The 15,647-nt window shown below is 49.2% G+C and overlaps 3 protein-coding genes and 1 non-coding gene across 4 annotated transcripts; 1 reads left to right on the forward strand and 3 right to left on the reverse strand.

Annotated features, from left to right (window-relative positions):
• Nucleotides 1-707: 707 nt before the first annotated feature.
• On the reverse strand, nucleotides 708-1,370 carry COL26b_007304 (uncharacterized protein; the record flags this gene model as incomplete). Its single annotated transcript, XM_053180102.1, has 1 exon — nucleotides 708-1,370. One exon carries the CDS (start codon nucleotides 1,368-1,370, stop codon nucleotides 708-710), a length of 663 nt encoding a protein of 220 aa, XP_053035873.1.
• A 1,241-nt stretch (nucleotides 1,371-2,611) lies between these two features.
• COL26b_007305 lies at nucleotides 2,612-2,694 on the reverse strand. The gene has a single exon. It is a non-coding gene; the product is annotated as a tRNA-Asp (tRNA).
• A 1,104-nt stretch (nucleotides 2,695-3,798) lies between these two features.
• On the forward strand, nucleotides 3,799-4,542 carry COL26b_007306 (uncharacterized protein; the record flags this gene model as incomplete). Its single annotated transcript, XM_053180103.1, has 2 exons — nucleotides 3,799-4,072; nucleotides 4,124-4,542. 2 exons carry the CDS (start codon nucleotides 3,799-3,801, stop codon nucleotides 4,540-4,542), a joined length of 693 nt encoding a protein of 230 aa, XP_053035874.1.
• A 7,567-nt stretch (nucleotides 4,543-12,109) lies between these two features.
• Nucleotides 12,110-12,841, reverse strand: COL26b_007307 (uncharacterized protein; the record flags this gene model as incomplete). The annotated part of the gene is made up of 1 exon (XM_053180104.1): nucleotides 12,110-12,841. One exon carries the CDS (start codon nucleotides 12,839-12,841, stop codon nucleotides 12,110-12,112), a length of 732 nt encoding a protein of 243 aa, XP_053035875.1.
• Between the last annotated feature and the right edge of the window lie 2,806 nt (nucleotides 12,842-15,647).

Below are 15,647 nucleotides of genomic sequence, written 5' to 3' on the forward strand. Positions count from 1 at the left end.
GGCGGCTTTGAGTCACGTGTTCTATGGATTTGCTTTGTTATATTGGCCAACAGGGCAAATCAACCAATACTGGCGTAGGGGCAATCAAATCAGTCAAATCTTGGCGTTATTTAATTTATTGGCTTTAACGGCAGCGCTGGGCGCTGTTGCAGGCCGAGTTGGGAACTTTGGAGTTTGGAAGAGCGGCGGAGGTGGTTGCTGGGATTGTTGAGGCTTTCGCCGACTTGACCTACAATACCCACACCGGGTCGATGTTCACCGAAGGCGGCGATGCGTCTTACAGGGAGGTCACTGTCTTGAGAGCTAGTATGTAACAGTTGGACTTTGTCTTGACTCTATAACAAGTAAGCCGTTTGGATTGCTTGTTACTTCGCCAACCACAATGGTATCCAGACACTTCAGATGGCGGGTTTGTTTTCTTTTGTATCAAAATAGATCATTTTATTTGTATTTGTAAGGTAAACGTACTATCTAGGTATGCTGGCGATAAAATCCAATGCAGGAATCTCCAAACAAGTCTCATTCGGTTGCGACCAAAAGTTCCTACCTAAAAACTGCTGACTGAAACCAAAAGACCAATGAAACAACAATAATTAGTAAAACACGAGTCTCTGTTTCGCTTCTCGAGTGACATATGCCGTAGACTGTGGAACGTATTTTCCGCAATCAGGTCGAGGGTTGCCTGTCGCGAACCACCGGTGACCCATCTACATGACGTTGGCAATGTTATAGTCCGTGAGCTTGCTGAAGTCGTTGAATAGCTTAGCAGCGCTGAAATCGCACGCATCCCCAGCCGCAAGGTGCTCTTTAACGTAAGCCTCCCAGTCCGACGACCCCTTTCCAGCCTTGATGAGTGCTTTCGCCACCTTGGCCAAGGTCTGCGTGCCAGTTCCAAGCGCGCCGCGGGCAACACCCGTGAGAAGATCGAAAGTCTCCGTCACAGCAATCTTGAAAACAGAGCAAGTGACCAAGCCAAGGGCGGGAAGACCCTCGACAATGACAGTTTCGGTAATCCAGTTGATAACAGGGTCGTTGCATTTGCACTGTCCGAGATCGTAACGGTAGCCCTCAGGGTCAGGAAAGTCTCCCTGGGCAGGTCCGGAGCCTATGCAGGTGACGCTGAACACCTTCTGGTCCTGGGCCAGTTGTCTCGCCGGTGCGCAAAAGTCGGCGCACATGTTGGCGCCCCAGACGGCTTTGGCGGGTTTGTCCCTGCCGACATAAGCGCGGCAAAGTCCACGAGACTTGAGCTGAGCTGTGTCCTGAGCGTACACGTCCCAGTTGTTCCCTGGGGCCGGGGGTGGAGCCGCACGAATGGCCAGCGCAGAGACGATGGTGGGAATGATAGCGACTGCGGCGAAGAACTTCATTTTTGTTGAGGTGCCGTGGATTGCAATAGGGATTGTGTGCTAGCGTAGAGCGACGAGATAAGTAGAGAATAGCGAAAAGATAGGAGAGAAAGCTGATTGAATATGAAGACTGATGACGATTAAAAAATCTGTTCGGGTTATGCGGGTAAGTAGACGCTTTTGTATAAACGCGTCGTGGTGATGTCTCGTGAAATATAATCAGTAATGGGTTGGGTCAGGCGGATTGGTGGACTAAGTGAGGCTGTTCAAATGTCCTCAGACATCACATCAGCTTACCTCCAGGATCACACTGCCTTCTTCTCACGATCCAGACGAGTTCCATGGTCTGAACGTAGGTACGATAAAGCGGTGGCTGATAGATAGTCTCCGGAGCTAAGCGGAGACCTAGCGCACCCTGCTCGCTCCTGGCTCTCTGGGCTAGCCCATTCAAGCCTCTGATTTTAAGGGTATCCCATTCCAGCTTCTTCGAAAGCGGCAGCATGCTTCCAAAAGTATACAATTTCCCGTGAGCTTGTCAAAGTATGTCCCCAGCATTGTAAAAGCCTTGGGGCGTGGAGGAAAAAATAAAAAATGGCTACATGGGATTGGCCTAAAAGACAACGAAATCTGGGGTAATCTGTGACTTGGACACCTTTTTTCCGTTTTATTCGAAATAGACTCAGAGAACTATACTAAGACCTGCAGTGCTGAACCAAAAGTCTGTTCGTTACCTTTCTTCGTTGTTGCAAATCATCCTTCGTTTTCCTCGGTGCTAACCCCGGATGCCGGGTCCGCTCGACTACGGAATCCCACCCGAATCTGGGCCCGTGCCCCCCGTCACTATTCTCCGCTCCGGTGGTGGCTGGGCCATGGCACTTGTTGGAATGTTGATGCACCTTAACTTATTGCAGTCATCCTTCCGTTCGCTGTCCTGTCTTCGTTGCGGATCAAATGAGCACATCTGAGGACGCCGAAAACGCGACGCCAAAACCACAGTCCAGCGCTTCGTCTTGTCGCTTCGTCTCCGTCGCAAGCCAATCATGATGAAAAAAGCACGGCCAGCAAAATGCAATCAGTAACTGCAACTACAGCCTATCAATTTTTTTTTTTTGGATGAAATACCGCACACCAGAAGCTGTGCGGCGTGTAAGCCATGGAATCCAACTATTGGTGTGGGATGGATAATAAAGACGGTTACAAACAACCGTCACAGAGGTGTATCTGCCCTCTATTCTCAAAGACACACAAAAGCAAAAGAAAATCTCCTCGACGGGGAATTGAACCCCGGTCCCCGGCGAATCGTGTCAATGACAAGCCGATATCCTCACCACTAGACTATCGAGGATAGTGGGTAACCCAAACGAGTTGTGGATTGCTTGCCCAGCATGCGACTTGTACGACCCGCATCGTGGCCAACCGAGACCGAATTTCTTGGACCAGACACCACGAAAGACCAAGGAGGTGTGGTTCGCGGCTCACTTACCATGTCGGCTTATCCATCCGGACTCCATGGCGGGTTTATCCACCCATGTTACCTGATGCATATTTCCAGGTCCTGCATCGTCACATCACTCGTGCAGTAGACGAGGCTTGGGACACCATGACGTGCCGTTTGACTAAAGAGGCGCTGTCACATTCTTAAAAAAATCAAATTTCGACATGACATCTACCGTTGAAGAGACGAAGCCGGATCGTCAGTGTGATGAATCTAGATGTAGGGTCTTCTTGGACCCTGATTTCTTCCTTTATGTTACGCTCTTGGCACACACATGAATTGACGCAATCTAGGTCTTCTTGCGGCCGGATGACGAAGCTTGGACTAGGCTGGTCTCTGGATCGACGGTGTTGAGTGCTCATCTTGTATGGCTCCCGGTGAAAGCGAAAATTTGTAGCTCGGTTGGTCGGACTGGAAATGCCGTGAGCCGCAAGCATGCTGAGCCACCCATGCCCAGTCGTCTACCCTGAAAATCACCAGCCTGGCCAAGCTCCCGGCTGTTGGATGAAAGGAGCTTTCCTGGCCGTTTGTGGTGAAAGCGTCGTTGGAATGCCGCTTTGGGGCTAAGCACACCCCGAAAACGGCCGGGCAGACAAAATCTCCGGACCTGTCTCGATTTCGTCTGGCGTATTGTGAATGTCTTAGCCGTGAAGCTATAGCCATCGGCCACTGCCGCAGGACCCTAAGAGCGTCTGGCCCGCACGGGAGCGCGCCACGCCGTGGACCAAGAAAATTGTCTAAGACGATCATCGGCCGCTTCCAAGAACATGTCCTGAGGGCGTCAAACGGTATATATGACGGGGTCGACGTTGGGTATTGATGGAAGAGGCACACTCTCCATCCACACAAGGCTCCAACCACATCATGCATCCATCATTATCGATTTTTGTCGCCTTGCTTGTCTCAGGCCTGGCCACCGCGCAACGGTCCGCGCGAGGCGTCTACACGAAAGGAATGTGGATGGTCGACGGCAAATACGGTTTCCAGAAGAACTCATACTATGATTTCAGCAAAGCCACCTCTCTTCCTGCGGGACTGAAAATGAGCAACTACCCAGTTGACACATACTTCTTTTCACCCGCGAACGTGATTGTTGGCGGGGGCTACCTACAACTTTGGGTAAAGAACAAGTCATTTCGATCGGCCGAGGTTACGACCACGTCAAAAATCAAGTACGCCTCTGTTCGGACAGTGGCTATTCTCTCTGAGCCGGCTGGAGTCTGCAACGGTAAGATTGAATCCTCCCAGTATACCAAGCCGCATGCTAACAATTGCCCAGGAATGTTCTTCTACCAGTCTGATACTCAAGAGACGGACATTGAGTTCCTATCAAACGGCCAATCGAACAGCAACACCGATGCAGCGAGAACTGCCAACTCCAAATCCGGCACGCGTTATCTATGGCTTTCAAACCAAGCAGTGGATGGTAGTGGCCTGAAGACGACAAATCCTGTCGCTTTGCCAGCCAATCCGACGACTACTGAGCACGAGTACCGCTTGGATTGGGTGCCTGGTAAGACCATGTTCTACATTGATGGCAAATTGGTCTGGACTTCGACGAAGAACGTTCCATCCGTGGCTGGCACTTGGGTGTTCAACAACTGGGCCGACGGCGACAAGTACTGGAGTGCGGGGCCGCCGTCCCAAGACGCGGTCTTCAGGATCAAGGAGATTGACATGTACTGGAATGCTGGCTGAGTATATAGGTTCACTCAGGATAGGTTCGGATATCTTGCTTGGGCGGGTTTAATGATTAATGAGACATGGCGATAGATAAAAGCTGAGCGTCGTCAAATAATAATGCTAATAATTGTACCAACTCCTATGAGAGATCAAGGAACTTAGTAATGCTGGAATCCCACCACTGATACCTGCAAATTTTCTTGGGTACAATATTCATTCATACATGAGCTCGACTGTGAGGCAAATGAGTGAGCTGTAAAAGTGCATATCCATATACACCTCATGTCTGCATTATATGATGAAGATACTTCAATACATCATGCTTCGGGTCCCCAAGGCACAAATTGAATCTTGCAGCACAGATCTCGTGGACGAGATGTTAGGACCTGGTCATCCATCTCCATGCTTGAACGCATATCCGGGGCGGGTATGGTACGATACTTGGAATACACCGCGTTCAAGCAAGCTCTCATCTCGGCCACAGCAAGACTACAAAATGTACATCATGTTAGCAATCTGTATAATTCTCGCTCATCTTCACCTGAGAGCTGAAGCATCTGAAATAGTCAAACTTACTGTCGGCCTATGCAGGTCCGTGGACCAAGCCCGAAGGCGAAGAATAGCCGTTGTCGATCAGTGTGGCTTTCGGCATCCAGCCATCTCTCGGGAATGAACTCGTTTGTGTTCGGGAATGTGCTCTCATCCAAACGGTGCATGCAGTAAGAGTTACACTCCACGATAGTATTCTTGGGAATAAAGTATCCATCCACGAAAGCGCCTTCTTTTGGCGCATAGCGTGGAAGAGGTAGCGTCCCCGGGGCGAACAGACGCAGACCTTCCTGAATGACAGCATTGAGGTATGGCAGACATTTAAGAGATCTTCCAATGCCTGTTTCAGCAAGCTCGTTATGAAGCCTTTCCATTTTAGTTTGATGTTTGAGTTGAGACAATTCCCACATGAGCCAGCACAGAGTATCGCCTGTGGTTTCGATTCCGGCGCCAATGTGGTCGAGACACTCAGCTTCAGCCAGAGGCCTGCTGATGTGGCTTGACTCTAGAAGCTTTCTTGCGACGGTGAAATCAGAATGATCCCCGGTTTCCAATGAGCTTTGCACAAATTTCCGCACCATGCTACTTCCCCGTTCCAGTTCGGGAAACTTGGGAAACAGAGCTGCCCAAAGTGCCGCTAGTAGCGGGAGGTAATGCGTTAAAAGTGTAACTACAGAAAAAGTCAGTGATTAGAACATATTGAAAATTGTGCTTTAGCTCGAATAAGCGTTCGTAAGATATACCTTCACGGGTATTGGAGTAAGAAAGCAGTTGTACCATCTGCTTGTCACTAGGATCGACTAGTGAGTCTGTTCTGTGAGGATGAAACAACATCCCAGTCACACAGTCAAGAGCGTATGCATGCAAAGAAAACTGCAGATAGTCAGTAGGCAGATCATGCAGACAACCTCAGGAAACCAACATAGATGTCTGCTGTATCTGATGCCGCACACACCGCCACAAAGGCTTTGGCTCGCTCATCTATCATCTCGGTAATCTGGGGCCGAAGAACCGATGAGTTTGAGTACCGATCAGCGAGATGGCGCCGTATGGTGCTGTGCTACAATCGGTCAAGTTAGCCATAGAGCGCGTCGTCTCCGGACCGAAAGTGGTCTTCATACGCTGTCATGATCAAGGGCAGTGAACAGGTTGCTTTAGAAGTCAGATTATGAATGGACAAGAGGAACCCCCGCGGCTGGCACTCACATGTGACCGTCTTGCTCGAACAGAGAGTACAACTCCGTCTTTCGGAAATCTTTATTCCCAGCGCTGTAAATTTGCTTTGCTGCCGTGTAGCTTGCGAAAGAGACTTCGTTGGATGCGATTTGAACAACGGGACCGTACCGAAGATGAAGGTTGTGAATCCACTTTCTCTTATAACCGAATAGTTCATGATATTTGACGAATATGCCAGTCAATTTCAAGTGCCAGGGGCCTGGAATCTTGCATGTCGCTTGGAGACGGGCTTTCCAAACCCATAGCACGACGACCAAAGTACATGCAATGAGCATGATCTGGTCCCGAGGGACCGGAATAAGTTGCAGGGTAATCGGTTCCTGCAGCATAGCTGAAGCGGTTTGCTGTGATGACGGAACAAATTTGATGATCGAGACCTCTGATACAGAGTAGAGGTTTGAATAGACCCAAAAAGAGGCTTTTTAGGTGATCAGACTCGTTTTTATTGCTCTTGTTAGCTGACCAAATCCCCATCGCTGTCAATGCACTGCTACTGCGTACTTGGGAGAACGTGGTAGCGGACGCCGCGGGATGTAAGATGGAATCCGAGAGCGCCGACCGCCGCACCTTCAACCAGAAAGAAAACATATCCGATTTCCTTATCTTAGTTCTAAGAGAAGGTACATACATGGGAGATAAACAGAGAAATGCCGATTGATTGACCGTTAGCCATGAGTCGCAACTTAGTTCAATTTGCTGTGATGGGGGACACCGGCGGAGAAAGATGGAGCGCGACCAGTCCGTTTTGGGCAACTTTTCCGCCGCAGTATTGATGCATCCTCGTGCTGTGACCGCGTGACAGTGGCTGCGATTTGAAAAGAGGCAACTTTTCCGCAAATGAGGCGATTATGGTATTAGCTCTTTTTGAGATTCCCAGCTTGTGCCAATGAAGTCATGCGGTGTTGAGGGCAGGACTGTGATGCAGAAAACTGCTCTGAAAATACGGTGGCTGCTGTGGACTTCCGGGCGCTCGCAAGCCCCCTTTCCGAGATAACGGCATTCTCAAGGCGGCAAACGTCCGCGCTTCTCCGAAGCAATCTGCAATCGTGAATCAAGTCCATCAGACTCTTGGCCGTCGACTGAGATAATATTATGTTACACCATTTGCGTGCAATATTTCGCAGTAAGGGGCCTCTGGGCTACGGTTAACGTGATGCTGGTGGTAAACTTTCCCGATTAGGATATTGCGATGTTCGCACCTGAGGCCCTCTTGATGGAATGAGGCCAGTTTGAAAAGGGACATTATTGCGTGCAGATAACTTGAGCTCGTTTTCAACACAACATTTATCCATCACCTCAGTTTGTTTCTTTCCGGCGAATTCAGTAGATAATTAAGTGTGTCAATCATGTCGAACAGCGTGGCAACAACGAAACTCTCTCTCTCACTGCCGGCACCTGGCCGTGCACTAGACGAGGTTAACAAGCGCTACAGCGTTGGAGGGATCAACTCCTTGCCAGTGTACCTAGTCTCTGGACAAGGTTCTCGACTTCGTGTAAGATTTTCCCCAGACCCAATGGCCCTTGCCCTTGACACTGACTTCAGCTCAAGGATTCTGATGGGCGGGAGCTAATTGACTTCATCTGTGGATTTAGTGCCAGCAACCTTGGGCAATGCCACCCAAGGCTTTTGGAAGCGCAAGTAAACTCAGCTAAGAAAAGTGAACACCATACTTTAGCTACGTTCCTGATAATCTTGTGCTGACTTGCACTTAGTCACACTCGCCAACATTGCCGGCCAAGCGGAGGGATGGCCCCATCTAGCCAAACGCTTGTGTGATAAGTTTGGCTATCAAAAGGTGTTGGTCATGACATCTGGCTCCGAAGCTACAGATACCGCTTGCAAGTTGGCGCGCGGATGGGGAGTCGACATCAAGCAGATCGACCCGGAAAAGGTCCTTGTACTCGGAACTTCAGACAACTACCACGGTACACTTTCCGGTGTGTGGCCTCTCATGGAGCCGGAGGCTGGTTGGGGAGGTAGGCCATTACATCATATCAGCGCTTCACCGTATAATTATAATAATGTGCAGATCAGAATTCGCGACATTCAGCAAGAACATGACGAATATCAATCCCCAAACAGGCAAGGTTCTTCGCTACCTTCATGTTGAAGACTATGCAGAGATATTTGAGCAGATGCATGAACGCATCGCTGCAGTCATCATGGAGCCACTTCATGGACTTGCCAGGTGAGTCATCTTCCACACCTATACCTAACACACGTTCGACCAGTTTGACTCACAGTCCCAAGGTCTATGGAGGAAGAGATTGAATTTTGCATTGGCGTTCGAAAGCTGTGTAAGCAGTACAACATCCTCTTCATCGCAGACGAAGTTCGTATGGGTTTCTGCAAGACCGGCAAGTCCTTAAGTTGTGACTGGATGGGACCCGAGCAAAAACCGGACATGGTGACCATGGGAAAGTCTATCTCTGGAGGCGTGTGGCCAACCTCATTTGTATTCGGCCCAGATGAAGTCATGGACAAAATGAAGCCATACCAATCGGTCAGCACATTTTCAATGTCTTCAATGGCTGTCACAGCTGTGACCACCGCACTGCAGATTTACGAAGAGGAAAATCTAGAACAGCGGGCCCGAGATATTCACGCCAAATGGGTCTCGAAGACATCGACATGGAAATTCCCCTGGCTGCGGTATTGTCCGGCTTTCGGCGCCGACTTAAATATCTTACTTGACACCGAGTACGAAACTAGACCTGAGAAAATCACTCCTCGGCGGTTTTCATTGCTGTGCGCCAGCAAAGGTCTCCTCGTCTTCCCCGGTCCCCATGGTCGCATTCGTCTGGGTGTTGCTTTGACCATCCCTGATGCTGATCTCTTCCAAGGGTTCCAGGTTTTGAGAGAGGCTTTGGAAGAATTACCGCATTATGAGTACATCGAAGGTCCGAAGAGACTAAAGGTGCCTTTTGAATTTCGATGGGTTATTTTGAGACAGAAATTGATTATATTTTTTTCGGGCTTGCTTAATGTTTGGACACCGAATTTTAAATTTCCCCCCCCCCCCCCCCCCCCCCCCCCCGACGTCTTTTGACCATAATTTGCAAAGTTTATCATAATTTGATACATGTAGTACGGAATCCATCATTTGATTTCTAGAAATAGTAAAGTTGCGAGAGTCCCAGATCCTGGACCTAAGGAGATGCGGCACTCGGACCGGTGCGTGTTACCTAAGCTTATCTAGGGACCTTGGCTCCGCACGGCCTCCGTGGCCTTCCGGGCCGAGATAAACTTTTGTAGCCCCAACATATGCCAACCGAGCCGCAATCTTTTCTTCAATAATCTTTCCACGGACTACGTCTGAAAGTGCAGAAATTCGTCATCAGTCACATTCTGTTTGTCAAGTATGCCTACCAGGCATAGCAAACGGACCAGAGGGGCATGTGCGCAGTGCGTTCGGAAGAAGCGAAGAGTACGTCTCTCCCGACGGAATGCTCCGTGGACCGACGGGTCATTGGTTCATGACACTATCACCATGTACACCAAAACAAGGAGCTAATGTTACGGGTGTGTAGTGCGATAAAAAGCGCCCCAAATGTTCACAGTGCTTGAAATCTCACCTGGCTTGTGACCTGGAAGTCTTCAAGATATGGACCCCCGGAGAGTCCGAGGATCAAGGGCCAAGCAAACGAACACATATTGCTAGCGACAGAAGATTTGAGAGCCCAAGCCCAAATCCTGGCTCAACGGTCCGCCCTGCATCTAGGGCCCTTCCAGTGGCTGGTCACGATGAAACTTCAACTGATGATCTAGCCAGCGATCTCTGGCCCCCAAACCTCCACACAGGCGACGGTGGAATTCTGAGACACAGTTTTCCCGCCAGTCAAGCCGTCAATACGGGCGATCCTCACTTTGAGACAATTTTCACAGAAGAAAATGCTGTTCCGAGTGCGGAATCAAATGGAGAGCTGGCTTCGAACGACGCATTAGTTTCCGTCTTCGACGATATACAACTGGAGACACAGCTCTTGGACTCTCCAACCTTCGACCAAGCCCTCGACTCCATCCTAAATGATCTTGAAACAAATTCAAGCTTGGTTTCTTATAACACAATAGGTGGGAACTACCAGGAATCCTTCCAAATGTCATTATCAACGACTCACTGTCCGATGCCTTGGCCCCCGGATATGCTCTCATCGCCTGAGAGGCGTTTCCTCTGGCAGTATTTCCTGCACATCACAAAAGATGGATTTCTGTGCCTCGACGAACAAAACCTATGTAGGTTCCAAGGATCGCAAGACCCGTTCATAGCCACTATCCCACAAATGGCGATTTCGAACGAAAGTTTACGGTCCGCGATCTTCTGTTTTGCTGCGTTTCAGTACAACACCAGTAGGAGCGGCAACGAATTCCACCAACTCGTTAGGAATTGCTCAAAAAGAGCTTCTGTTGCCCTGAAATCCGAAACGCCATCACTTGGTGCACAAAGCTGGTCTCTGTTCTCAATCGTTGCATGCGGTATATTCCTACACCATTTTAGCCAGGATGACTCCGAAGAATATTTGCATTACGCAGGCACACTTGCTATCGGCTTTTCTACACGTCCACAATCCTCCTCAGATCTCCTTGCACCGTTCATCCAGCTGATACTCTCCATGTTGCGATGGAGTATTATATCCACCGTATGCTCATTTCAGAGTTCTCGAGAACCGGTGAGCGATAAGATCTACCGTGGTTTGGAGATGCGAAGAGAAGAGATTGAGCACAACTATCTACCTTCCTTCCGCGACTGGACAAATCACCCGATCTACGCATTTTCTTCTCGTCTCGTCAACCCCCTTCTTCGCCTGGCTAGGCTTCTCGACATTCAGAAGTCTCGCTCGACCATTAATCATTACATATCGGATGCATCAATGGGAATGGAAATGATAAAGCTAGAAGAAGAACTTCTTACCGCTAGAGAAGCTGATCTGGATCTTTCCAAAACAGGCACTACAGACCCCAAGGAACTGCGGTCTCTGAACGAGGCCATGCACGCAGCAGCATTCCTACTCTTCTATGCGCGCCTTAAAGGCATGCCATTTACAGCTCCTCTGGTACGCAAGAAGGTGCAGGTTATCGTGTCCGAAATTGGGAAGATTCCTGTCACATCTCGTGTTTCTCATGCCGTTTTGTTTCCACTTTTCATTGCTGGCTGCGAAGCAGTCGAAGGTGAAGGGAGGAGAAGAATTCTTGAACGGCTACGTACACCAAGGGGTCTTACGTACAATCGAAAGGATGTATGCCTCTCGTTGGAGCATGTGTGGCAAGTACGAGACCTTGACCCAGGAAGCAGGTGGCCCGACTGGTTCTACAAATGTGAGTGAACCGAACCGTGGTAGAGTCAAGATACTAACGACAATGCAATAGTGGAACCGGACTTTTGCATCGATTCCCTATTCTAGCATAAATGGACAGAGAGAAAAAGCTTACAAAGCATCGTACTTTTATCTCACTTTTAAATGCCTCGCTCTGGGCAATTCAACAGAAAAGGAGGTTGCTCTCCACTTCTTAAACGTGTCACTGTGCAAGTGAAGCTTACGAGGTCGTTGAACGAGCTGTCAGTAATGGTCCATTCCAACCAAATTTCACACAAATAGAGTACACCATTCACAAGTAACAAGTTACAGCTGTCGGAACATATTGTTAAGTGTATTGTTCAGCGCAACAGCCTTCTTACAGGCATCTGCGTCTTGCTCCTGGTTCGAACACTCTTATTCTAGCGTTGCACAGTCCAGACAGAATGACAATAGTGTAATCAAACAGCAAGGGTTGATATCCGAATAGCTTTTGAAGAGATCTTTACTCATCAGCCATTGTCATCGGACCTTTCCTCACAAAGATGCTCATGATCTCATAGACCAAATCTGCGGCCGCAAGCGATGTGACCTCAGCATTTGTGTCATACACTGGAGACACTTCAACGACATCCGCACCAATGATGTTGATGTCAGAGAGTCCTCGAATGATTGCGCGAAGCTCCCGAGTCGACCAACCTCCAGTCTCGGGAGTGCCCGTCGCTGGAGCAAAGGCAGGGTCGAGTGTGTCAATATCAATGGACAAATAAACCGGCCTGTTGGTGCCAACACGCTCGATGATCTTCTCGATGATACCGCGTGTGCCGATATCGTCAATCTCGCGAGCCTCAATACGCGCAAAACCACACAGCTCGTCCTCATCATGGTCTCCAAGTCCTGACAGAGTCGTACGAAGGCCAGCATGCATATTGCTCGAATTGGAAATCAGCCCCTCCTGGTTTGCCCAGTAGAAGAAACTGCCATGTGTGATCTGTGCAGCATCTGAAGGCGCCCCTGCCGTTGGGTTCCACGAGTCCAGATGGGAATCGAAGTGAATGACGCTGACCGGTCCGTAGACTTTGTGAATGCTTCGGAGAATAGGCAGAAGAATTGTATGATCACCGCCCAGTGTGACAAGTCGAGGGTTCGTTTTAAGAGGGTTCGGTCTAGCAGCTGTCGATTTCGTGTAGGCCGGGCGTTGGAGGAGGCTCGTGTACCCCTTTTCAATGTCTTCCATTGCAATTTCTTTGTCATGGCTGGTTTGACGTCAGACTCAATACAAGAATCATTTTGGTGTGTTATTACTCCTTACGGTGAAGCTTGAATATCGCCGCAATCGAGGGCCCGTCCCCAGAATTTGAGAGGATTCACGCGCTGAGCTCTGTTTATGGAGTCAGGGACATGAATGCACAGATATTGGCGTAACCTACACATTGTATCCTCCTCTAGTGACCTGTTAGCTCGATCGATTGACTATCTCTAGGAACGCGAGTTACTAACGCCAGAGTCAGGTGCCGAGAGGCTTGTCTAATTGCCGAAGGGCCAAATCGAGCTCCTGGTCGATAGGTAACGCCGCTATCGAAAGGGATTCCTAACACGGAAGTCAACCATACACCCAATTACAAAATGGAAGGGGTCATTTATTGAAATACGTACCGACAGTGGCAATGTCGAAAGCAACAGACTCATCCTTAAGGCAAGGGAGGTGAGGCAACAGCCCATAGGTTGTGATACCCGCAAAGGCAGAGTTGTCCTGCAGTAAGTCAGCAATGTTATTGAGTTTCGCTCTTGGTAGAAAACTGTACATATTCGTAGTTTTGGGGTATCACGGCGTCGTCATTGCCCTGCAGCGGTCTTTGCACTGCATGGGCGAGTGATCCAGCCACCAAGCAGCAATAGTAAAACGTTCTAAACATTGCTTTTCTGAGTAGATGAAAAGCTCTTGAAGAGGATGAAAATCTCTTTCGCTGGCTCCGAAATTCATGGAAGTTGTGTCTTATGGCTGATGTTTTCATCGTAGGAATAGGTGGAAACTAACCACGACAGGAAAGTTATCCGCAAGCCCCACCAAAAGAACCCGGGCATCGGAGAGCTACCGACCATGATTTCGACTGGGTAATGCATGTGTCCAAATAACATGAGAAGCCGAGTGTGCTGTCACAAACGCCTGTGGGATCGTGGTCTGGTGTTGATCATTTCGAGGGCACACCAGGGCAATCAACACAATGAATGTCATAGGACAGAGGCCCATATCTGCCGAAAGCTGCAGAACAGAATGGTCTCCAGCGTCTCAAAGACCATGCATAACGCCCTCATATAGCAAAAGAGGTAATTCGACCCAAATAGGATCTTAGTTACATACATTCAGGCAGTATTAAACCCGAGCAATAGTTCTTGACAAAGTTACGTGCAATTTTCGTGATGGAATATGACTAACTAGGCACCTATCCTCTGGAATGCTTTCTTGATCTCATCATCCCAGTCGCTGGAAAGAATCGCAGCAAGCTCCAAGCCTGCGACTAGAATCATGCCTATAGTCTGTCCTATCCAGAGTCCCAAAAGTTCCCATCCTGAAAAGGCCATCCAAGTACCAAGCGGCAACGCGACAACGTAGTATGCGAGAGCGTTGATACTGGCGCCAACGTTCTGTTTTCCCATCCCACGAAGTGACCCTCCACAGCTCCCGTTGAGCCCATCGAATATTTGAAACAAAGCCACCCATGGCAGTACCCTTGCTGTGTATGATATCACTGTCTCATCAGGTGTGAAGATAGCAGCAAATCGAGATCTGCTGACAATCAACAAAATCATGACGGAAGTAGCCACCGATAGAGTCAAGAATATCGCGACTTTGACGGATCTGATGGCAGCGGTTTTGTCTCTGAGGCCAAGCAGCCCACCAACTCTGATACTGGTCGCCACGCCGATGCCAAACGGTATGGTAATGAGTACTTGATCTGCGGTCATGAGAACGCTTTGGGAAGCCAGCGGCAGCGGGCCAAGGCGCCCGGCAACGAGAGCAACAATCTCGAATGCCCAGAACTCCGTGCCCAAGTGGACAAACCCGAGGAAAGCGAGGCGGGAAAAGGCTGGCAGGTTCTCAAGACAACGCCTATCCCAACCGTTCCAGCACTCGGATCCCTCGACGAAGCATGCGTAAGCGAAAAGGCCAAAGAAAGACAGCCAATACCCGACGCCAGTTGCCAAAGGAGCTCCCATCACACCAAAGCCTGAAAACTTGATAAACCAATAGTTCAGACCAGCACTAATGGGAGCGGTAACCAGGAGGACGTAGGTTGTTGGCTGCACGATTCCTTGGGCTTGCAAGTACTTCTTGAGTATTTCGAAGTAGATGTATCCAAGACCACCAGGAATCAGATGCGTCAGGAACCTGGCCGAATCATGCGAAAGTGATTTATCTTGACCAAGAGCGACAAATAGAGGCTCGACACACACCCAGATAAGTGCTACCGGAATGAAGAACAATGTGAGAACAATCGTGGCTCTTTGTAAGAGGATGCCTGTATAGTGCTTGTCGCGGCCAGTGAAAGCGGTCGAAGCAAGGGTATCGAGAGCAGTCGAACCACCCATTCCGACGAGCCATCCAGTGCATGTACTGAACATGTATGAGAAGGCGGCGACTGATAGACTCTCGGGATAGAGTCGCCCAACGAGCATCATTGAAACGGTTTGGAACGAGTTTTGCAGGAGGTATGCTGCAATTACCGGTAACGACAACTTAAGCAAAAGAACGGCCTCTTTGAACCCAATCTTGCTTTCTTTTAGTAGGCCATATTCACACCTGCCGGTTGGATTCGACGAAGATGTTGATGATCTTGGTCGTAGGAGTGTTGTTCGCTCAGTAGGGTCGTTTGCGTGTTGATCGGGGGGCATCGCTCCTGGCTCTGTAAAACCCATATGTCAAGTCAGCAGGAGTTTCATGGATTCTGAAAAGACGCTGACCTTGGTATTGTTTGTTCCTCATAGTTGAACGTCTATTGTAAAATATTTTCGTTGCACTGTCTTGATCTGAACTAGGAGCT

The sequence above is a fragment of the Colletotrichum chrysophilum genome, assembly GCF_026319265.1.
Source record: "Colletotrichum chrysophilum strain AFK26 chromosome Unknown scaffold_59, whole genome shotgun sequence".
Classification (NCBI taxonomy): Eukaryota; Fungi; Ascomycota; class Sordariomycetes; order Glomerellales; family Glomerellaceae; genus Colletotrichum; species Colletotrichum chrysophilum.